At 54.9% G+C, this 23,276-nt stretch overlaps 1 protein-coding gene across 1 annotated transcript in view; it reads right to left on the minus strand.

Annotated features, from left to right (window-relative positions):
- LOC111145539 (sidekick cell adhesion molecule 1) overlaps positions 1-23,276 on the minus strand; it is a 509,203-nt gene that overhangs the window by 24,817 nt on the left and 461,110 nt on the right. The window contains 5 exon segments of the mRNA XM_022500452.1: positions 7,431-7,556; positions 8,359-8,520; positions 14,720-14,857; positions 16,399-16,585; positions 18,522-18,637. Of these exon segments, the coding sequence (XP_022356160.1) occupies positions 7,431-7,556; positions 8,359-8,520; positions 14,720-14,857; positions 16,399-16,585; positions 18,522-18,637 (729 nt within the window).

Consider the following 23,276-nt stretch of genomic DNA (forward strand, 5'->3'; position numbering starts at 1 on the left):
CCCCATGCATCCATCTCCCCATCCATCCATCTCCCCAACCATCCATCTCCCCATGCATCCATCTCCCCATCCATCCATCTCCCCATCCAACCATCTTCCCATCCATCCATCTCCCCATCCAACCAACCATCCAACCACTTTACCCTTCCTTCCTTCCATCCATCCGCCACCCATCTGTCCATCCATCTCCCCATCCAACCATCCATCCACCTACCCATTTATTCTTTCTTTCCTTCCTTCCTTCCTTTCTTCCACCATCCGTCTATCCATCCAACCATCCATCCACCTACGTATCTCCATAGCCCTTTGCAGGACCTAGCACAAGCAGGCTTCTAGTGAATACCCACCACATTTTATTTGCACTTCCTATGAGTAAGCCACTATTCTAAGGGCTTTAAATGTGGACTGAATTGTACAGTGTTTTTCCTCTAAAAAGACTGACAGGGGTGCGTGGGCGGCTTAGTCAGTTGAGCATCCAACTACTGATTTCAGCTCAGGTCATGATCTCAGGGTTGTGGGATCGAGCCCTGTCAGTCTCTGCACTCAGTGTGGAGTCTGCTTGAGATTCTCTCTCTCCCTCTGCCCCCATACTGCCTCTCCCTCTCTCTCTCAAATAAATAGAATCTTAGAAAAAAAATAAAATAAAAGAGCAGACTATTTTATGCTACTCAAGAAACTAAAGGAAAAAAACACAGGCTCTTTTAAATGAATGTTGCTTAAACCATTGCAATTAAGGGACTAAGCGTGAGAGGTATTCTCAGACTGTTCTGAGTGGGTCTGAACTCTTCTGGAGTGGGTTCCCTGAGTGTCTTTTGCATTAATGTTTCTGTAATGCTTTCCTGCTACCAAAGAAAAAAAATTATTTCCCCTTCCTCTGCCGTCACCTAAAGGCCACATTTTATTTTAAGTGTTCTGTCATAGCTCCAGGAATTGCGTGCATTTTTCAAAAAAAAAAAAAACCATTTAAAAATATTGATAGAGAATCTCAATGCAGAACGATTTATTTAGTGATCCGTTAACACTGAAAAATGTTGGGGGAAGGAGAGTCATAGCAAGAGAATTTCCTCCTGAGCTAACAGAAGAAAATGTTCTCGTTTTTATTTTGCTTAATTTTTCCTTGCCAAAATTAGCGCATTCGGCATTTTGGCCGTCGCTTGTAATTCACCGGGCAATCTGTCTACACTAACATTTCCATCGTGGTCCTGAGTGGGTAAGGAAGGCCGGCCAGCTGTTGACGCGTCCACTCTGTCTCCGCCGCGGATTGCTTTTTCATTTGTATTATGCTGTTAAATATCTCAATAAATCAATGATGGAGAAAAGTATCTCTACAAATTAGGGGGAAAATAATATTACAGAACTATTAGCTATAATGAGGTTTGTGCAACTGATTTTCCACGCACTGGGATAATCCCCAGCGCCGGATTCCCATCTCAACCAACACGTGGGAGGCGTGCACGCCTTTGCACAGACTACAGGCTGCTCTGGGGATCCGACTCAGCAAGCCTCTGGACCCCAGGTGAGGCTGCCCTGTGCCAGGACGCTTAGGGCACCCCAGCCTGGCTTTCCCTCCCCATTTGGACAGCTCCTCCATCACGCTCCTGGGAAACTCAGGATGGGCCAGAAGAGAAGAGCAGAAGTGTCTTCCAAAGCCACTTCCCTGACTGCCGGTTGCCTGGTGCAGAGTCCCCAGCTGGCAAAGGGCTCTAAACGTCCTGTCTGACCTTCAGGAGGACACCTCCTGATGTCTGTGGGAGGGGGGGTCCAGGGCGGGGAGTGAGCCCAAATCACGCTTGTGTGTGGGGCCAGTCCTCCCTCCCCATTCCTGGACGCCTGAGGGAGCACCTGCCTGGACTCTCGCTACCACCCCCGCCCCCCCGCAGGGTAAGTGGGGGGGACACTGCTGCAAAATGAACCTTGCAAGTGTTCCTACGGGGATCCCATCGATCACGCACCCCAAGTCCCACCGGCCTCAGGGGAGGCACACACACAGTCTGGCTCTTTAGCGGTTGGGTGTTTCTTTGAGGAATGTGAACTCTTTGCTTTGTCCTTGCTGCCTTCACGGCCTTCTCTGTGCCCTAAACAGGCGGAGAGGCTGATAGTAAAGGTCCTTAAAGAAAGAACATTTTGGGGGCACTTGGGTTGCTCAGATGGTTAAGCATCTGCCTTCAGCTCAAATCATGATTCCAGGGTCCTGGGATCGAGTCCGGTGTCAGGCTCCCTGCTCGGCAGTCTGCTTCTCCCTCTGCCTCTGCCCCTCCCTCTGCTTGTGCTCTCCTTCTCTCTCTCTCGAAGAAAGAAATAAAATCTTAAAAAAAAAAAAAAAAAAAGAAAGAAAGAGTCCTTTTCCCACCTAATAGCTTTGGCCGCCTCGGAGCTGACCTGCCTACAGCCGACAGAATGTGTCCCTTCTCATCCTGTGGCCCCCGCCTCCCCTCCGCACATCTGCTCCCAGATAATGTCCTAATAAACCTGGAAACATGAACACCTCTCTTCTCAATTGAGACGGAGCTCAGCTCAGGCACATCGGCGGGCCGCTCAATTTACCCCTCCAACGCCCGGAACCGAGCTGTGTGCTGCTGGCACTCAGACAGACGCCAGGCCCCCACAAAAGTTTGATTTCATGGACAATTAAACAGGGTCTCCATGCTGAATGAAACTGTCACTCACGGGCCCCAGATTTCTGGTTCCACTAACTCACGCAACCAGCAACGTGACTGTCAGCCCGCAGCCCCGAGCAAAGGGAGGTCTGTGAGCTATTTATTTCTTAAACACTGCCTTTTCTCTCTGTGTCAGTGGTCAGTCTCCATTCGAAATCTAACTGAAGCAGTGGGGTTCAAACACGAGGCTAAATACCTTTGAGGAAAAAAAAGAAAAAAAAAATCACTTTTTATCTGATCTGGTTTAAGGCAGGAGATAAAATGAGATGAAGGTCTAGAAGCAAAGGGTACCTATGTCCGGAAGGAGGTGGGCACCGGGCAGCTGTAAGGACAGGAGGAAGTGCCAGGCCGGGAGGTTGGATTGGTAGTAGCCGCCCGCCTGCCATCCGCCTGCCGCATTTGCTGACTTGGGGATTTCCATCGGTTTTAAACCTTTGGAATAAGGCTGATTTTCTTCTTTGTTCAACCGAAAAGTCCCAGCGCCAAAGATGGAACAGGAACAAAATGAGCAGGGAGATGCAGACAGATGTGTGGGGGGGCGGTGGGGGGGCGATCGGGGCCTGGGACCAGGGGCCTGTCCTCTGGCGGGCCAGCTCTCCACTCCGGGCTAACCACACTGTTTGTGAAAAACGCTGCCTGCGCCGGGTCCGTCCTAAACATGAATTTCACGGCTGCTCCGGAGAGGAAAATATATTTATAGTTCCTTTAGTGCCATCCCAGCCTATTGTGTAAATATGTAAATTTGGTTTCGTGAGCTACACAATAAAATGCCTTGGGATAATTTGTGTAAATAAATCATCTGCATAAGCCCACTGCACAGCTTCCATGGCCTTCCAGGGAACTTTGTGACACTGACTCAGAGGAAACATAGCACAACCTGAGACGTGCCTCTTTCGCAAGGCTGTCCTTGGCTCCGCGTGCTCACTGACCGTCCTTCCTGGGAAGGAGAGAGTCCACGTTCTGGTCCAAGACACTAATCTCCTAGCTGCTGTCAGGTGGGCAGTGGGGCGACCCCACAGAATTTGCAGGGGTTACCGTGGCAGTGCAGGAAAGGAAAAGGCTGTGTTGCCACCTGTCCCCATCTGCCCCCACCTGCACCAGCCCGCTGGGCGCCTCGTGGCACCAGCCACTAAGCTGACGAGCTGCCTGCCTCCCTGGTGCAAGGTGGAGACTTGCCTGGGCGGGGAGATGGCAGATCCGGCAGACAAGTGGCTCCGGCTCCCCAGACACGTGGTGGTAGTTACCCGTGGGGGCCAGGTGGACTCCATCAAAAATAAGGCCTCCTCATGACAACCTGGGCCCATCTCCCAGATCCCCACTCCCCTCGGAAACCACTCCCCTGCCTGGAGAAAGTCTTGCCAGAGAGCTGCGGTGGAGAAAATAAGATAGAGCGTTTAATGTTTTGTGTAATGAGGCCTGTAATAGATGACAGCTGAGATCCAAAGCCCTAAGGCACCAGCAAGGTGTTTAAATATTGACAATCCATAAAAGCATTTCATTTGCCTCTGAGTTGCTGCTGGCCTCTGTCACGGGAGGGAGGAGGCACCCCTCCGTGGGGAGACGGCGAACCCCACGGCCACTCTGGTTTGGTCCACAGTACGAAAGGGGAAATTGGGGCCAGAAGAGAGCAGGAGTGAAATCTTCAGCGCTCATGGAACAAGACAGCATCTCACAGGTCAGCCTCCTTTTGCATCTTGGTCCCCGGGGGCCAGTTTCCTCATCGAGGCACCAACTGACGGAGCTCAGGGTCCTGCCGATCTCTGGAGGCGTCCACCCGGCCAAGGCCCTTGGGGAGTGAGGCTCAGTGCGAGACCTAGCCCCGCGTCCTGGTTGGCTCTTCACACCACCGTCCAGACTGCCCAAAGCTGTGCTTCTTCCAAAAGGTCACCTGCTTCCTTCTTTAGGGTGGATGGAAGTTATGCTAACCCCATGAGAAGCCTGAGAATCAAAACCTCCCCTTTGCTCAGAAAATGCCAGAATATGCTCTCCTCTGCTAGGATTCTGAGCCCATGAAGCCGTGTCTGGCTGCTGACGTGGTCCATTCCCCATGCTGACCTCTGACGCAGAGACGCCCTTTCCAAAGATGTGCTGTTGCCCTTGACTCCTTAGGACACCATCGTGGGATACATGTGTGTGTGTGTGTGTATATATATATATATATATATATATATATATATATTTTAATCTTAAGCTGAGCTTTTTTTGAGGTAATTGTAAACAGAATCGCACGCAGTTACGGGAAATCACACAGAGAGAAACCATGTGTCCTCTCTCTGGTGTCCGCCAATGGGATCGTCTTGCTGACACAGCCCAGACACGGAGCATTCCCGTCACCCCAGGCACCCCACTGTGGTACTCTCACAGCTGCTGTATCGGCGCAGGGTCGGGGGGTGATGGTCCTAACATTCTAGTCAGGGGGTGATGGTTCTAACATTCTAGTCAGGTCCTAACATTCTAGTCAGGTCCTAACATTCTAGCAAGCCCTCGGCAGAAGGAGGGGAGCTGGCAGGGGTCCGCTGTGCATGTGTGTCCTCTAGTACGAGGCCTCTCACCTTTTCTCGGGCCAGAGATCCCATTGGCAGCCTGCTGACTCTGAAGGGACACCTTCTCCGAATGGCTTTAGTTGCATAAAACATGAAGGGAAGCCAGTTATGCTGTTAATACTTGTAAGTACCTAAAGGTGACCGAAGGTTCCCAGCAGCACCGTCTCCCCAGACTGCGGACCATGTGGGTCACGGGGGGGTTTCGTTGGGTGACGTGTTGGGCTACGTGGTTCTCTGGAAGGCAGGTGCAAAGGCCTGGATTTTGGGGGGCACTGTGATACCAGGGCCGTGCTAGGTGATGAGGCCCGGGCAGTGTTCAGACGACGAGGGAAGCCATGCTGCGAGGCGCCCGCGAGGCCGGGATGGGATGGGAAGCGGCGTGACTTCTGTTGCTGCCAATTCCGCAGGCTCTTCAGCTACGTCTGTGGTTTCTTACCTACTGTGGGGGGGTTGAATGGTGTCCTCCCAAAATTCACGTGCTCAAGGTCTGATCCCCAATGTCCCAGCATGTGACCTTATTCAGAAATAGGGTCTTTGCAGATATAATTAGTCAAGACGAGGTCTTGAGGGGGTGCCTAACCCAGTATGACCGGTGTCCTCATAAAAAGGAGACAGCTGGGCACGGGGATAGAAGGGCGCACGGGGAGAAGGCAGGGATGGGGGTGAGGTCTCCACGAGGCAAAGAATGACCTAGACTGAGAGCAAACCACCTGAAGCTGGGAGACAGGATGAAAGAGACACTCCCTCATGGCCTCAGAGGATCCCCTTCCCCCGTCACGCCCTGCCCTTGCCTGCCCAGCCTCCAGACGGAGGCAGGACCTGCATGTGGGGGAAGCAGCCCAGTGTGGGCCCTGAGGCTCCGGCAGCCGGAGTAAGTGAACGCGCCTGTGCTCACGAGGCAAGGACAGGCTGGGTTTCAGTTAGGGGTCAGTGATGTCCACGGATCTCAGGAATTCTCAGGAGCCCCTTGCTGGGCCTGAAAACTCACAAAGCTACCTTTGCAATGAATGCTCTCCCCAGATTCGGGGAGAAAAGCATCGAGTTGCTTCCTTGGGGTAGGTGCAGCCCCCATGGCCCTCAGCTGGGCCCAGACCTCACCGGGCCCGTGTTTGAAGGTCTTAAAGTATCAGAAAGTGCTTGGGAATCCTATGTCCTCAGCGGGGCACCTGCTGTCTGCTCTCGGGGCTGCCTACTTTCAGAGCGACAGGCTGGTAGGGGGCCCAGTGGACGCAGAAGGCCCGTCACCGATTCGAGACCCCTGCTTCCAGAACAGACCAAGTGCCTTGTTCAACACAAGCTCCCAGGACCCCTTGGGTGGACGCGCTGAACATGCAAGTGCTTGAGCCAAAGAATTTTTCATATCGCCCTTAAAGGATGCTGTTTTGGTCTCAGGCACCAGATTTTCTACTTAGGACTTTCTGGGAGGGGCTTGCGACTAGTCATCTCCCAGAAGCAGTTTGGCGGGCAGTCTGACACAGGGACAAATGTGACCCCGCAGACCTTCCCTCTCAGTCCAATGGCTTCTTGAACCATCCGACTACAGTGATGCCCAGCGCCGTGGGCGGGCTCAGGCGATGAGCTTTCTGCTGGCAGCCCAGGCGCACCATGGGTTTTCAAGCTCAGATACGATTAAATGTGCCGCCCTCTGAAGGTCATGGTGGACGTGCTCTGTGTTCTCTGTGTTTGGTGACACCCTCTAGCTCCAAGGACTAATGACTGGCTCAGCGCAGCAGAGACGGATTTTCCGATAATGTCCGTGCGTCGTTATTACCGCTGACTGGGAGGGAGGGAGCGAAAACCCTTAGGGCGGACAGGGCAGGGAATAGACCTTAAACCTCATTTTCAGGAGCCTAAAGATGGGGCACGCGACGGGTGGGCTTCACTGTGATCAGAAAGGAGTGGGGCTCAATTGGGTACAAAGACGCAGAGCCCGAGATGAGCCCCTGGAAACACTCTTGGATCCCACCACGAGCAGAAGGTATGTGCAAGTGTCCCTAAGTTTGTACGTACGTGTTTCTGAGGATGACAACGACCACGCCTCTAGGGACGCGCGCTGTGGCAAAACACGGAGACTGTCATGCCCGCGAGGTGGCGGAGCAGAGGGAAAGATGTGACTAGCGTTTCATTGAGTTCCCCTCATGTCCGTGTTGTTAGGGAAAGGCTGCGAGGAAGCCGAAGGCTCGGACTCTCAGGCTCCCAGCTTGACAGGTGTCCCGGCCCCACCCCTTACCTGAGGGCCTGGCCTCGATGACGTAGCCAGTGGTGGGCGTCCTGCCTGCGTTCCCCTCGGTCCACTGCAGGGTCAGTTCGGAGGCTGACTTGGTGACCAAGACATCTCTGGGGGACCCTGGGGAACCTGTGGGGTAAAAGAGACAGGGGAGGGTGGAGATTGGCACTTGGGGGGGCTCCTCATCCCCCACATGGGGCCTGCCCTGTCCAGGCTCTGTCTGCTTCTCCAGGCAGATGGCTTAGCCTTGCCTGGTCACACTCTGCTCAGCCCAGATGTGGGAAGGCTACAGTGGCCTCACATAAGGCCAGTGGTGGGCCAGATGTGAACAGAGACAAGCCATGCAACAGGCCCAGGACTGCGCCTGGCACGCGGTGGGCCTGCTGTGAACCTAGATCCTGTCGCCCTCGCCTTGCTAAGAATGTAAGCAAAGGCCAAAATCGTTTCAGTGGGAAGCTCTGGGGCTTCTTCGCACGATGTGAACACTTCACACCTCTTTTGTATATCTTATTTCCAAAATTCACTAATTTGGGGGGTGCCTGGTGGCACAGTTGGCTGGGCTTTTGCTTTTGGCTCAGGTCATGATCTCAGGGTCGTGAGGTCGAGGCCTGAGTCGGGCTCCATGCTCAGTTCTGCCTCCAACAAAAGTAAATAAATAAACCTTTAAAAAATTCACTTGTTCCTTCCAAGGCTTTCCAGAAAATGGCCCCGAACATTACGTGTTTAAGACCTAGGAATTTGCTCATCTCTGTTTAACAAGTCCATCTGGAGAGGTTGGTGCTGGCACGAGCTTTGGAAGATAACCCTGTTGCTGAAAGATCTCTGTGTTTCTGCCGCTCTGGGTGGTGGGCCACCACCGCCCGGGCTGCTGTGAGGACAGGCCCATCTGGCACGGCAGTGGACGCGGGGCCCTGGGCGGAGCTCCACTTACCCTCCGCTGGCCCGGCCGTGACGTTGGCTTGCAGCTCGGGCCCGTAGGCGATGGTCCGTGCCTGCACGCGGAAGAAGTAGGTGACTCCCTTGGTGAGATCGCGCACCTTCAGCCAGCGGCGCCAGTTCCCCTTCACGTCCACTGTCACCACCTTGCTCACTCCTGCAACCACCAAGAGAGAGCAAAGGCCAGGAGGGGTCTGAGGTCAGAAGCGCCAGGAGTACCACCCATGTTGCCATGAAAACAGTGATGGTGGCCCCAACTTGCAAAGGAAGGATTTCTTACAATTAGGAGGAGTTTAAGTGGTGGTAATGGCCAATTTTCAGCACAGATAAGTGTAATTAGTGTTCAAGTCTGATAAGTGGTGCTAGCAAAGGGAAGAGCCAGCCTCATGGGGTGACGCAGGGAGGGGGCCCACGAGTCCCACCTCATGCCGGGGAGGCTCCCCCCCCATCCTCCCGTGCCGGGGTCAGGTTCCCCTCCCCACGGACTCAGAGCCACACAGGCTCTGTGTCGCTTGTGTTGGTGACTCAGAGCTTCCCAACTCCGGAGAAGAGAGCACAAAAGAAGATGGGCTTCCCCTAAAAGCAGTCTCCAGCCGGACTGGGTTGGCCAACCTGTGGCCTAAATGCCCCCCAGCCACAAGTGAGAACTTGGTCCTTGGACTTGGAAGCAAGAATGAAGAAAGACCATCACACCAAATATCGAAGCCCTGATTCAAACTAGGAGGACAGATAGACAACAGGTCATGGACATAAATGAAGTGAACATGTTGTTGGCTGTATTCTGTGTACTGAGAAAATCAAGATTTAACATTTGGGGAGGAAGACACATAGTGAAAATTATATGACAGCGTTTTCCTGGACAGAAATGGGGCTCCCTGGTTAAATAAGTTTGAAGATGACATGTTAAAAAAAAGTCTCGTAAGCTCCAAGGTCAGGATTTCTGAGAACTTTCACCCCATGCGTGTCTATGGGGTGTCCCTCGGGGAGGAGGAAAGGGCGCCCTGTTCTGACATTAGCCAGCAGAGCTGGCCAGGAGAGCAAACAGACTGTCCAGGGTGGCTGCGGCCGGGCCTGCCCTCTGTGTGGATGGCTGGTGCTGTCCCCACCCTTCATCCTTGTGTAGCCTTGAACTCAGAAGAGCCCCACAAAGTGTGTTCTTTACTACAAAACGGGTTCACCCTTCAAAGTCGTCAAAGCCAATGTCTCTTGTCCTACAGTTGTCCCAGTACCTTCTGGCTGGTTCACTGTTTTCACACCATGCCTTGTACAGAACATTGATTCAGCTAAATGAGTCTCTTCCAGACTATTTCAGAAGGATTTTTACTGTGTTTGAGTGACCTCTGAATCTGAGGTTTCTGGGTCATTTCTGCCCTGAGAGGCTGCCCTCCTCACCTTACATGACTCAAGAAAGGGGTTTCGGGATGACAGTTTGCACACACAATGACCATCATTGTAAATGGGTGGGATCTTCTTGGATATAAAGTTATTCTGCATAGCAGCCCCCCTTTTTAATTAACAAACGCCTTCCTTTTCCCCAGAGCAGAAACAAAGCCATGTGCAGATTTTGTGAATTCCATCCCACTAGGAGGTAGAGCTGGTCCGACCTCCCCTGCATTTCAACGATGTCAGAATCTTATTTATTTAGTCAATTTTTAAACCGTGCCCTGCACTACAAAGCCCTGGGGTGCAATCACATAAAATACTACCGTTTAAAACATTAAAAAAAAAACCCATAAAAGTAGCTCTGCCATAAAATCCGTTCCCCAAGAACATGGCTCAGGCTCTGCGTGGCTTGGTGCTCCCCACCGTGACCAGGGGACTGGCCCTGGGGAGGCGGGATGAGGCGGGCCCGTCTTCTCGATGGAGTGACCCCCGGGGCCCACTGGCAGGGGGAGGCTGCTGGGCTTTCTGCCGCCTTGGCCCGGGCTGGTGAGTTTGCCTGCGCAAATCCCAGGGACCACCCAGCGCCTGGGCCAGGAGGCAGAAAAAGCAGTCGGTAGAACCACCACTACTCGACACCACCATTTCACAGCCTCCCCCATTCTTGATGGCACAGACGCGTATAAACTCACACGTCATGTCTTCTGCGATCTTCGCAAGAGGGCCGGCATTCCCGCAGAGTTCATGGGACTCTAGCCCTCCAGGAAAGATGCCTGAGGTTTTCATTACATTGGCCATGCCATCTCTGGGGCATTGGGAAGAACCAGAAATTGTTCAGAGACCCACCTGCTACTTTGATGATTCCCTGTTGGAAATCTGGATCCAACGTGAGGGCAACAGGGGTTGGGTTTCTCCAGGAGACCCCCACTCTAGGGCCCCGCACACTGAGCAGTTTGGCCAGCTGCTGCCCTAGGGGAGGGGACCCAATGAAGACTTCCTGGAGCCACAAGAGGAGCCCCCCCACTCCCGCCTGCCCCCGGGAGAGATGGAGCTGGGTATGGAAGTGGGACAGTGAGGGCTGGACGAGCCTGCCAGAGATGCAGGGCAGTCTGACCTCAGCAAGGCACAGGACACCGAGCTGTGTGTTCGTCATCACTGCCTTCTGTTCAGCCCCTCTGGCCTCATCCCTGAGCATCTGGTCCTTTTCTACTACATAACAACACACATCATCCCATGTGCAACTGAAGTTCCTCTTGCCCCTCGCCAGCCCCAGGTCAAAATGCCCCAAAGGACCTAAGGCTAGAGAGAGGTCACGGGCGAGGCTCTGCCCTTTCCTGGCCAGTGTTCTCTGCCAGGACTGGTGGCCGCGGTCTGGCCAAGCCAGGGATTCTGGCAGATGCCGTCCGACCAGGTGGGCTCACAGTGACACTGATGTTAGTGGGGAGCAGGGGCACCCCAGAAGGTCACAGGGTCAACCAGGGCAGCACAGGGGTGGTGAGCTCTGCTCTTTGGGAAGAGCCCGTTGGCTGGTGGCCAGGGAAGCTGGAGGACGGGGGGACGACGGGCGTGGCCCATGGCTGGCCTCACCCCTGGCTGGAGCAGGGGTTAGTGCTGTTTCAGGATGGGGTCTGCAGTTGAAACGGAGGGTGCTCTGATTCGTGGAAAGCCTGGAGCTCAGCGGCAGCTTTGGTGTTTCCCGTCACCAGCCCCAGGCCTGGGCCAGCCACGTGACGGAGCAGGAATCATGGAGTCTGGGATGTGCCCGAGCCACTGATGTGGTCCAAGTTTGGGAGTCTGGACAGTTTGCTCGCGAGTGCCCCGGGGACCCGAGGAAGCTGTGAGCCCCGAGATTCTGGAGAAATGCGTGAGCTGCCAAGCTCTCCTCCTGCCCTGACTTCAGAGCAGATCACGCTCACTGCCCGAGGCCAGGAAGATCCAGGTGGGCAGAACCAGCCCTCCTGACACAGAAGAGACGATGCCGGTGACCCACAGTCTTATTACGTGTGGGAAGAGGCAAAATGGTGCTTCCAAGTGACTCCACGTGTTGTCACTCGAGGGAGAAGGGCAAGTGCCACAGGTGTCCGGGAAACGCTTTGATGACCACTTGGCACGCTCCTCTCTGCGGCCTTCACGCATGTTTACTTGCAGAAGTGCAGGCGTTCCAGACGTTTCCCCATCATGGTGGCTCTCGAACCGGCCTGCCCCAGTTCAAACCCCTCGCATGTCCGCAATACCCCCTGTAGCCCTGGGCGGCCATCCCAAGGGCTCGAAACCTGAGTTCTAGGGAGACGTGAGTAAAAGCGGCCGCTGCACCCTGCAGCTGTGGGAGGACGCGGACCAGTGCGTGCAGGTGCTTCACAAAGGCCCCGTCTGTAGAGTGAGCTGCGCCATCGCACCTACGATCACGGGCATGCACGTGGGGCCGTGTTTACAGGGAGCACCGAGAAGCCACGGGTCAGTCGCGCACGAGGGACCGGAGTCATGTGAGTCTAGCTGCGTCATGTGAGTGATGCCATGTTGCCGTGGTTGCTGGACCACAACACTGACCACACCAGGGAAACCACATGCAGGATCTTATCCCTGGAAGGTGAGGCGAGGCCGTGGGTTCAGGCACATAGAGAGCCAGCGGGACTCTGGGACATCGGGACAGCGGAACTCGGGGGACAGAAAAGCAGGGCCTGCCTTGGCTCGCGACCAGGCGGGGACAATGGCCGTAGTCTTGCTTGGACAGCAAGTACTTTTTTACAAGACTCGGGGAGCCATCCTGGGCACCAGGTCCAGGGTTGCCTGCCATGGAGTTTCTAGAAATTCTGCAAACCCATTACTGCCCTGATTTGGAAAAGCCACGTATCTGAGGGAGCACAGGCAGACTCAAGGTCTTGGTGAGGAGGTCGTGAATCCTGGTGATCCTTTCTCCTTTGCGTGGCACTAGTGTACAATGTCTGCAGCTTGGTCTTACGCCGTGAGTGTGTGTGCATGTGTGTACACACCTGGGCATATGTGTACACAGTACTGGGCAACAGGATGGACGGTGTCCAGCGGCTCTCTGCCCTTTGTCCAGGCACTACGAGCACGCACAGATGTCTGGCTCCTTCTGATTTGTGCCACTGGGACCCTGACCCCCGCCACGCCCCGGCCACCTGGTCCCCAGACAGGCACCCGGGTCTGAAAGGCACACAGCAGGTGTGACTGGGCCCCCGCGGGGCCAGGGCTGTGCCCTCTGCCATTCCCGAGCCACATGCCTGCCCGGCCTCTACGATTATTCAGCAAAGTGCATCAACCGTGTGAGACTCTCGCTGCATGTTTTTGTGTCTCTGATTTGGGGTTGATGATGCAAACGTACCGGGCCGCTGTTTACTGCAAGCATTTCTTCTTTCCTAGCACTTCATAAAATAACAATGAATCTTATAGTCAATAATGGCGTTTTAGATTCGATGACATAAAATCTCATGCTTAAATTTTCTTCAAATCAACCCCCTGTTTTACTTGAATGTACTTATTCTAAAAGGAAACTTTTATCATGGCTTTAAATGGAGTACCAATATTATTTGATGTGTTGGTTGTATTTTTTCCTCCTAGACATTAAATAATCTGTAATGGTTACAGTCTGGTGGTATGTCTTACCGGGGCAGCCAGCCCTGCGCTGGTCTCCCTTTTCTGGCCCGGTGCTGGGCACACAGCAGACGAGGAACAAAGTCTGTGGGGCTCTCCGAGAGCACGTCAGCCATTAGTGGGGAGGAGTGACAGGTATGAGAGAGATTATGGCAGTGCCAGAGAGTAACACAGCAAGGACACGGCTGTGCCCCTGAACAACCGAGCCCATGGCTACTCCCTTCACTTCCCTCGCTAGGCGGTGGGCAGTCTCCACCGCAAACACACACATCCCCCACCCCCACTCCTCACCCCCCAGACCCCCAGTTCCAAGCCCCTTGCCAGGTGCTGCAGCGTCGCTGGTCTTCCCAGGCCCGAGCCTCTGTGCTGGGTCACGACCCCTTCTCCCCAGAAGCTTCTGTATCTTCTTTTTCCATCTCAAATTCATCTTTATGCCTTTGTCATTGGGTCTCTCAGGCTCCTCTGTGTGCAAGTGTTTCCTCTGCTCTCCTTAGAGGGTCTGTGCTTCTGCTGATTGATCCCTGGAAGTGTGAGGCTGATCAATAAATCTTTTCATTCCACGGCATTGAGACTGTGGTTGTAGCCAGAGGGGGGCCTGGTGTGTGTGGGCCAGACCCTCTTGGGCCCTGCTGCTTCGGCCCTGGTGACATGGCCCTGGTGACCGGTCCCGCTGCTCTCACGTGACCTCCTCCCCACTCCTCAGGCTTGGCCTCAGGACCCTGGGCCCCAGCCCAAGTGGCCCATGTGCAGTGGAGCTTCCCCGGGAAGGCCTTCGCCTGGGGCTGTGAGCTCGGTGCGCCTGGGTCCTCCCAACACTGGTCACCCTCACATCGCGGACCGTTTGCGGGTGTGTTGCTTCTCTCCTCACTGGAATACAGACTCATGGACTCAGGGAAGGAAGGATCTTGATAAACAGTTGGGTGAGGACCCCTGCTTCCCTGGTTCTGTGCGTTCCCGCATCTAGAACAGTACTTGGCATGCAGCAGGTGCTTAATAAAGACTCGAGGAAATGAATGCGTGAAGGGTGTTAGCAGAGACACCTCTGAGGACGCTGGGGGCTCAGCGCTCCTCCTAGGATGCCCATGGAAGCTGATGGGCCTCTGTGCTCCCTGTGGTCCTAACAAGTGGTGCCCTGGGGACGCAACAGTGACAGGAGAACTTGGGTCAAGGGGTGAAGGTCAAAGTTGTTTCATCGTAAGTCAGTCGGGAGAGGGCTGTGCTGGAACCCAGAGCGTGGGGCTTCTGGTCCCGGCCCCGCCATGGCTCACAGGCCTCTTGAAGTCAAGGATGCCCACTGTCAGACTAGGAAGTGGCGTGTGTGCCCCAGTGAGGCCAGCTGTCCCCGCGCTCCCCTCAGGCCTCACCTTGGACTGGTGCTAAGGGCTCATAAACCACTCGGTAGCCCTGTAGGACGCCGTTGGCTGCTGCCGGTTCGCCCCATGAGACGTTAAGCGTGGTAGAGGTTATTTCTGAGAACGCCAAAAAGCTGGGTGTCCCGGGAGCTGGAGGAACAGAGCATAAAGGGACTTTCAGTCAGGCTGCTTTATTGGTCATTTACATCCACGTCTATGCCTCCGCATAGGATAAAAGGGTTATTAGATGTTATTTTCAACTCAGTAAGTCTCCACTCTCTGGAATGAAAAGATTTATTGACCGTCTCTGAACTTCCCAGGATTAATCAGAAACTGGGACCCTCCTGAGAAGAGCAGAGAAAATGACAGGGTTTAAACGCAAAGGAGCCTGAGAGACACAGTGACAGAGGCGTAAAGAGGAATAAGACAGGCAGACGCAGAAGGAAAGGCGGATAGCTTCTGGCTTTGGTTCCAGCAACTGAGGCCGCTGGAGGCCCCGCTCACCTCCCCTCCCTCGCCTGTGGGTGCAGGGGGGCCCTCTGGAGCTCCACCTTGGGGCTGGGGAGGGGGGCCCAGCCAGCCACTCTGGGCCGGAGAAGCTGCCTGTGGGCCAGGAGGGCCAGGCATGGGGTCAGGGACAGAGCCTGCTCCCCGCCCCCCTCCCTGGGTTCTGTGGGGCCTGTTGGGGTCCAGACTGATTCCCAGAATCAGCACATGTCCTCTTGGTGCGCTCCCACCAGTCACCCTGTGACCTGCCAAGTCCTCGGTACCCTGGGGAGTAACAGATGACCCAGCTTGGATTCCCGGCTGCTGGCTGAGGCCCTCAGGAAGCCACCCTTGCCCGTTGGCCAGTCATCTCATGGGAAGGACACGTGATGCTCGGGAGTCCCCGTCTCCAGGAGATGAAGCACCTGGTAGGGTTTACTGGCTGAGCGCACGGACTGCCGGGAGCCCGGTGCAGGACTGGTCTCCCTGGCTCTCCTGGCCTTACATTTCCTGGGTCCCACACATGAAGCACCTCTCAGAGATCCCCAGGACCAGCTGCATTTCCTGGGAATTCCTGACCACTTCTTAAGTTTTCCAGGCTGCTTGGGAAGCTGAGAAGTGTGGGAGAATAAGGCTGGAAACACTCTGTGTGTGGGGACGGGGCGGCAGGCAGGGTGACCCCCGGCCTCACAGAGTTCTTGGGCCCGGCTGGTAGCAGGAGTCTGGAAGGTGGCAGGAGCCATTTCCAGTGGTCTGTGGCCTGGAAACCCGGGGAGCACCTGATACTGTGGCCTGGGATCTGTGCACAGGCGCTGGTCTCCCAGTGGTGTGGACGTGCCAGGGCTAAGACCCCAGTAAGAATCTCCCTGAGGGAACCTGACGGAGGCCTGGGTACAGACGCAGAGTCTGCCTGCCCTCCGCGATCCTAGAGGGTCCCAGGGAGAACACGCACCACTCGAATCCCTCTCATGGGTACTGGAGGCCGCCACACAGCAGGCGGAGGCCAGGCCCTGAGGGAAGGAGATGAACTGAGCCCAGGCCTGCCTCTCCAGAAAGCGCCCAGCACACAGCTGCGTGTTACAGGTCAGGCAGAGCCGAGAGCAGTGGGGACCGCTGTTTCAGCTGGGTTTGGGGGCAACTATAGGTTTGGGGGCGGAGGGGTGCCCAGCGGAACCCCGGGGGAAGGAAACACATTGTGCTCCTACCGGCCTGATGGGTGCGTCCCTGCCGGGGGTCACTCTGCGGCCCGTCTCCCGCCGCGTTGAAGGCGGAGATGCTGACCAGGTACTGGGTGTGGCTGGTCAGGTTCTTTAGCTTCAGCACAGTCTCTGGCAGGAACAGGACCTTCATCTTCTCTGTTTCATTCTGGCTCTCTGCCTCCCAGTAGTAAACCTGTTGGCAAGAGCCAAAGGTTGGAGGCAGGCCGTGGGGATGGGGTGGCAGCCCCGTTTTGGAGCTCGTGGGGGAAGAGGCAGGCCCAGTAGGCAGGACTGTGGGCCTGAGCCCAAAGCCCCTGGGTGGGGCCACACTGTGGCTGGGAAGGCAGAGAGCAGGAGAGAGGGAGGTCTGAGCCAGGGTCAGGCAGGGGTTCCTCAGCTGCTACTACAGTTTGGGAAGCCAGTAATTTGTGTTTCTGAATTGTCCTTCCAGATTTGGAGCTTTGCCTAACTGATCACGGAAGTGGCACTTTCCTCCAGTTCCCCGTGAATGCCTTCCCCCTTCCAGAGCTGGGTGCTTTTGTTTATGGCCTCTGCCCCATTCCTCAGTCTTCTGGACAGGAGGAGACTGGCCGTATCTGTCTCTGCTCCAGCCTGTGCAGACAACCCGAGCCTCAGCCCTGTGCTCCCACGGCAGGCCGACACGTGAGTCTTCAATCCGCGTGGCACGAAAAATAGCCAGGGGAGAAACCAGGTTGGGCTCAGCACTGTGGGGAAGGCCCCGTGCTTCTCCCAGATGTATTTCCCCTCCCCTAGCTCATATGTGCTCCTGGGCAAGTAGATGCCCGAGTACAATGGCTGGATGAGGTGTCCAGGATCGCTTTCCTGGACAACTGGCCGAGGACCGCCGCTCTGTGCCAGTGCCAGCCCGGCTGCCCAAAAACAACACCCATTCATGGATCCACCTTGGCTCTGCGGGCTGAAACCCAGCCAGGCCTTTAGAGCCGCTGGCCCACAAGGCAGCCGGCTGCAGGGCCAGGGAGTGCCTCCCGCGTGGGTGCGCACCCTGACCGCGGGCACTGCCGACTCGGCCCGGCGGGGGCCAGCCTCTGCTCTCCCAACTGCGCACATCCGATCCTGCACTTGGTCAGGCCTTACTAACTTGAGATCAATACCCAAGTTCAATGTCTTTATCATTAAGGAAATTAGAAAACATATTTTGGACATACATAAATAGCATCTTGCCTCCAAGCTCACAGGACTTCGCATTACCTCATTCATCATTGTAACAGCCCTGCCGTGGAGGAAGGTATTTATTTTCATCAAACACCGACAAAAATCATTTTTAAATGGACATTTAATTGGCCCAATAGTCGTCAGGGCAGGCTGGCCCACAGAAGCCGATGACTGACCGAGCCGGGCCGGCAGAGGGGAGGCGCTGGGGGGTTTGCTGGGGACAGCCCGGGGCTGCTTTCTTTGGGGCGCTCTAGCTGGTTCTTCTGAGTTCTCTGCACAGATGTGGACTTGCAGACAGGCGTGGGGGGCTTCCTGCCCGCCGGATGAACCTGCTCTGTGTTATCACCCATCGGCCTGCTGCCTTTCTTTTGCCCCATGTCCGAAATGTTTAGCTAATGTGGAATCCTGAGTCGAGTGTGGTGGTTTTCAAAGTGGGCTTCCTAGGAACCCCCAGGGAACGTGTGAGAAATGCAACTTCTTGGACTCCCCCACCAGACCTCATGAAATATCCAATAGAAACCCAAGGGAAGAGCTGGGCTGGAAAACCAGCTCTTCTTTAGGCTGCTCCGTTTTACTCTTAGCAGAGATATTAGAGGCTCCCAGAGTGGGTGGGTTCCCACCTGGAAGGGTTCCCACCCTCCCTGGAAGGGTTCCTGGCTGGGCCTGGGAGGGAGGGGCTACTGGGCACAAGCCAGCTGTGCAGGGCACCGGATCCCCACCCCCGAGCCCAAAAGGCAAGGTCAGGCTAAGCCTGTTCCAGCTGCTCAGGATCGCCTATGGCCTTCTGGGCGGACGGTCAGCTGATTGTCTGCTGGAAAGACACAGAGTGTGGCCGGGTTCCAGCAAAGCACTCGGGAGCTCTGGGGATTGAGGCCACTTATCCTGGCCTAAAAGTGACCTGGAAGGAAGAGTCAAACCACGCGAGAGAGCATTGCCTTGTAGCCCTGGATGTTCCCATTCTGGCTTTCCAGTGGTGGTGGGTCCCATGAGACCTCCAGCTGGCTGGCCGTGAGTGGGGTCACCTGGATGTTCTGCGGAGCCATGGCCGGGGCTGAGGAGAGAACAGCACAGGACAGAAGCTGAGGCATCTACTGATACGTGCAGGGCCCCTAAGTCCAGAGGGGACTGCCTGAGAGCCTGCCCAGGCCGTCCAGCTTTTATGCCAGGGAACCCTGCAAAACGTTCCCAGAATCACGTTTAGAGATGCATAAAATACAGTCTGGACAATTACAGAGGAAACTGATTCTATTGAGACACAGTTGGCAGAGTGTTCATAAACAAGGGTCTGATCTGCTCGTCTGCGTGCCTCGGGAGTGGGACATGGGGTGGTGATGCCAGGCTGGGCTAAGGGCTGCTGGGACATCAAGGTGTGACGCGTGCGGGAGGATCTGTGGTTTTAGCACCAACCGGGGCTCGACAGGGGGCGTTTGGGGGCCTGTTGCTGAGTAAGCGGCAGGTCCTGCAGGCCTCGGGGCTGTGTCGCTACGTTAGCAGTGGAGAGAGGCACTGCGTTTTGGATGGAACATGGAGAGACTAAGGCATCCGTGTGCCCATCCCAGAAACCTTATGCTGTGGGGCCCTGTTCCCTGGGGCTGCAGACTCAAGGCTGCCCCCTAATGGGGTCAGGAGCACAGACTGCCCTGCTCCCAGTGCCCCTGCTCCGAGGGCCCTTAAGCCTCCAACACTGAGGATCTGGTCCTCCTGCCCCGAGGGCCACACTGTGACCGGTGAGGTGGGGAGGACACTGAGACCGTCGGCCCCTGGGAAGCTGGGAGAGTGCAGAGAGCACATGCGTACATGCAGAGCCTGTCTCCTTTGCATCCATGAGCTCTGCGCCGTTTCTGAATTCCTTGCGTGATGGGCCACTCTCTGCCCCCCCCGGGAGCTACTCCCTTGTCCTGCCTGCCAGTGCGCTGCCCCAGCGGATCTGTGCTGGGCTGGACCCCGGGGCCCCAGGAACTGTCTGGGGGCCTCGACCTGTGGGCCCAGGAATATTTCCGGAGACGACACAACAGCTGCTGTCCGAGGGCGATGGCCCCGCACACACGCTCTCGGGAGAGAACGACCTTCGAGAGTCACCCCGTTCCCCCCACCCCCATGTGGAATAAAATAGTAATTAATACCCACTCAGCCTGACACTGACTATTTATTTTGTTCTAACTGCGCGGCTCCCGAATTATCGCTGCCCACCCCGCCGTTAATGGAAATGTTAATAACCCACACCAGGTTGTTGTGACAGATGCTCGACCTCATTATCAGAAATTCTTATTTACCGCTCCATTAAACAACAGAATCACACAAAAAAACAATTCAATCAAAACTAACTGGAGGAATTTTAACAGCCACATTAATAATCCAAAACATAAATAAAGTTAATGTCTTTTGCATGTTTGCCATTGGCAACTCTATCGCAAAATTACTGTTGTACAATTAAAACGTGAGAGGCAAAATTGAGCACGGCCATTACCCTGGCAGTGGGTCAGAACCTTCTGTGTGTGGCCCCCTGCCCCCACCCCAGGGTCTCCTTCCCAAAGCCCGGGCTTTCGACTGTTCTCTGGACGTGGAGGTCCACAGAAACGGGGCTCGAGGCAGCTCCCAGAACTCAAGGGCCATGTGCATCTTGGCTGGGGTCGTCACATGCTGGCCAAAACCCACCCACCGTCTTGTGCAGGGGAACCAAGCTGCATGCACTGCTGTCCGCAAGCTGAGCTGCTCTGATGTGCCCACCAGCTCTCCCGCAGCCCAGAGCTTTTGTGCCATAAAAATGCTGCGGGGAACAAGGACTTTTTTGATGACGACATAAGCAGGGAAGAGAGAAATGCGTGTAAACACACAGCGGAGCATGTCAGTTTTGAGGCATTATTTCCTTGGCTCCCGAAAGCATTTGAGTCTCTGTGCCAGCAGGACGACCCGACCTAGGGAGGCTCTGCTATTTACAACCCCAGATACAGGGCTTGTTGGTCGTTGCCGGTGTGCGGGGGGGTGGGGAGGCGCGGATGGAACTCCCGGTGAGCCCTTGCCTTCGTTCTCCCCAATTCGCGCCCGTGCTGTACGGTAAACACAGAAATCAGACCTGGATGCTTTTTTAACATGCATGAAATCAGGGCTAAAGAGCATTTTCGCAGAGCAGTCTCTAGGACATGCTGAGACACAGACTGCCCACAAGCAGCCCCGAGAGCTGGCTTGCCAAGGGGACACCTCGCGTCAGGGCTGACGATCCCGCCGGGCTGCTGGGAGCTGGGCCTCTGGGGGGGTGGGCCCTGCTACCCTGGCCACAGAGGCCACAGAAAGAGCGAGCTCACAGAGGAAGCAACGGAGGAACTTCGGGGCCCTTACAGATTCCTGCACCCGAAGAGTTCTGGAATCTTCTGGGGTTCTGGGTGACTGCATAGGGAGGCCCTGCATGCAAACTCCCCAGAGCAGGAAGGGCAGCGCTCTGTCCACCTCACACGACCACTGGGCCGACGTGCTGCCCCAGAGTAGCCAGCTAGCAGCTGCTACAACCACGTGGCTGTGCCCGGCTCAGTCTTAACTTGCTGGTGAGAGGAGAGCACTGGCTCACGGCCGCCTAATTCTGTGCCCACCAGGTCCTAAGTGGACCTGGTCGCTCCTTAGGCCTGAGCTGTAGACCCTCCCTCGTCAGCATTTAAGAGCTTCTGCTATGAGGTCCGGCCCCTGGACAGGCCCCACCCTGTGCTCTCACCATGGAGAAAAAGAGATGACAGTGTTTGCCTGCTTGAGAGAGTCAGGGAAGGGTTCTATCCTGCAGGAATTAACTGTGCAGACTCACCCACCCATTCAAACTACCCACTGCCTCCGAGGAAGGGTGCCGCGGCCTGTGATATCTCCCTCCCGAGGGGACCACATGTCTCCCCTTCTGACCCCAGTGTAGTCAATGACAGGGGAGCAGTAGGGACATGTGGGCAGGAGTGACCCAGGCCACCTTCCAGCAGAAGCTTCCAGAAGGTCCCTGGCCTTCTGTCTCCCCTTTCCCCACTACCACCTGAGCAGCAGTTCCCCTGCGGGGGCTGACTCCTCAGTCTGTGTCTTGGGGAGAAGACGACAGGGAGCAGGAGAGACACAGCTGGCCAAGGAGAACAGGGAACGTGAGAGAGAAGTGGCCGCTGGTGATTAAGCCGCTAGGACTAGGTGACTGGTTGTCGCCACAGTGTAATGTGCTGACATTTTCCTGAGTATCCCCCAGGCCCCAGGCTAGGCACTGAGGTGGACACAAAATGCAGCGACACGTGTAATAAGAGAGAGAAATCGCAGTAATCATGATAGAGCGTGTAATGGGAGGACAGGTTCAAAGGGCCATGAGAAGTCACTTCTGGCTGGGGGACACAGGGTCTTTCCTGGAAAAGGGTGTTTTTCAATAACGGGGAGGATTCGACATGTGACTATGGGCCAGGGAAGCGAGGGCCACATAAGGGGTGGGAACGGGAAGGGCAACAGGGTAGGGTATCTGCTGGGGTCACATCGGACAGATGGTCATCCAGGTGCTAGTGGCACCTGGGGCCGTGCTGGGCATCTGCCAGTGCTGAACCATGCTAGGCCATGTCAGACCATGCTAGATCATGCTGAGTCATGCTAGGTCATGGTAGGCCATGTTATATCGTGCTAGGTCACACTAGGCCATGCTAGATCATGTCAGATCATGCTAGGCCATGATAGGTCATGCTAGACCGTGTTAGATCATGCTAGGCCTTGCTAGGTCATGTTAGATCATATTAGACCATGCTAGGTCAGGTTAGATCATGTTAGGTTGTACTAGCATTTTAGATTATGCTAGATCATGCTAGGCCATGCTAGATCATATTAGACCATGATAGGCCATGCTAGATCATATTAGGCCATGCTAGGTCATGTTAGATTATGCTAGATTATGCTGGACCATGCTAGGCTATGTTATATTATGCTAGGGCATGTTAGACCATGCTAGATCATGCTAAGTCATGTTAGACCATGTTAGGCCATGCTAGATCACGGTAAGCCATGTTAGACAATGCTAGATCATGTTAGATCATGCTAAATCATGTTAGACTATGCTAGGCCATGCTAGGCTATGCTAGATTTCTTTCACTTTCTGTAACCCAGGGATTTATTATTTGGGTAGAACAATTTTTTAACTGATACCTTGAGGATCACTGTTAACATTTCAATATAACGAGACAGGTATTTGTTTGATATAATAAAAAAATTACACATTCATCAGTTCCCTTTAACTATATCACCATTTTTCTGGCCAAACACGCTCTCTGATTTCCTGTCGAAGCAAACAGGAAATAGAATTCTCTAACGTAGTTTACCTTCTCGGCAAACTCTGCCAATACAATCTGTTCCTCTCGGCCAGGATACCTGGAGACGGACTCCAGCTCTGCGTAATTATCTAACCTCTGGGGCCTTTGCAATAGAGAAAGGAGGCTTAACCAGATCATAGTTCTTCAGCTCAGTGGGGGGCAAGTCAAGACCAGAGACGGAACAATGACTCAGCGCAGGAACGTGGGAAAGGAGCAGAATCTCAAAAGGTGAGCTGAGCCCAGAAACACAAAAGTTTGGTGCACTTCTGGGGCAGGGGCGCAGACCCCAGAAGGAAGACAGGAGAGTCACTGTTGTCACCCAATGTCAAGTCCAATGCCCGGGGCCCTGTAGGAGACCAGGTAGCTGCCAGGGCCGCCCAGAGAAACTCC

Source organism: Enhydra lutris, unplaced genomic scaffold (genome assembly GCF_002288905.1).
Source record: "Enhydra lutris kenyoni isolate GAN:26980312 unplaced genomic scaffold, ASM228890v2 scaffoldscaffold13, whole genome shotgun sequence".
Classification (NCBI taxonomy): domain Eukaryota; kingdom Metazoa; phylum Chordata; class Mammalia; order Carnivora; family Mustelidae; genus Enhydra; species Enhydra lutris.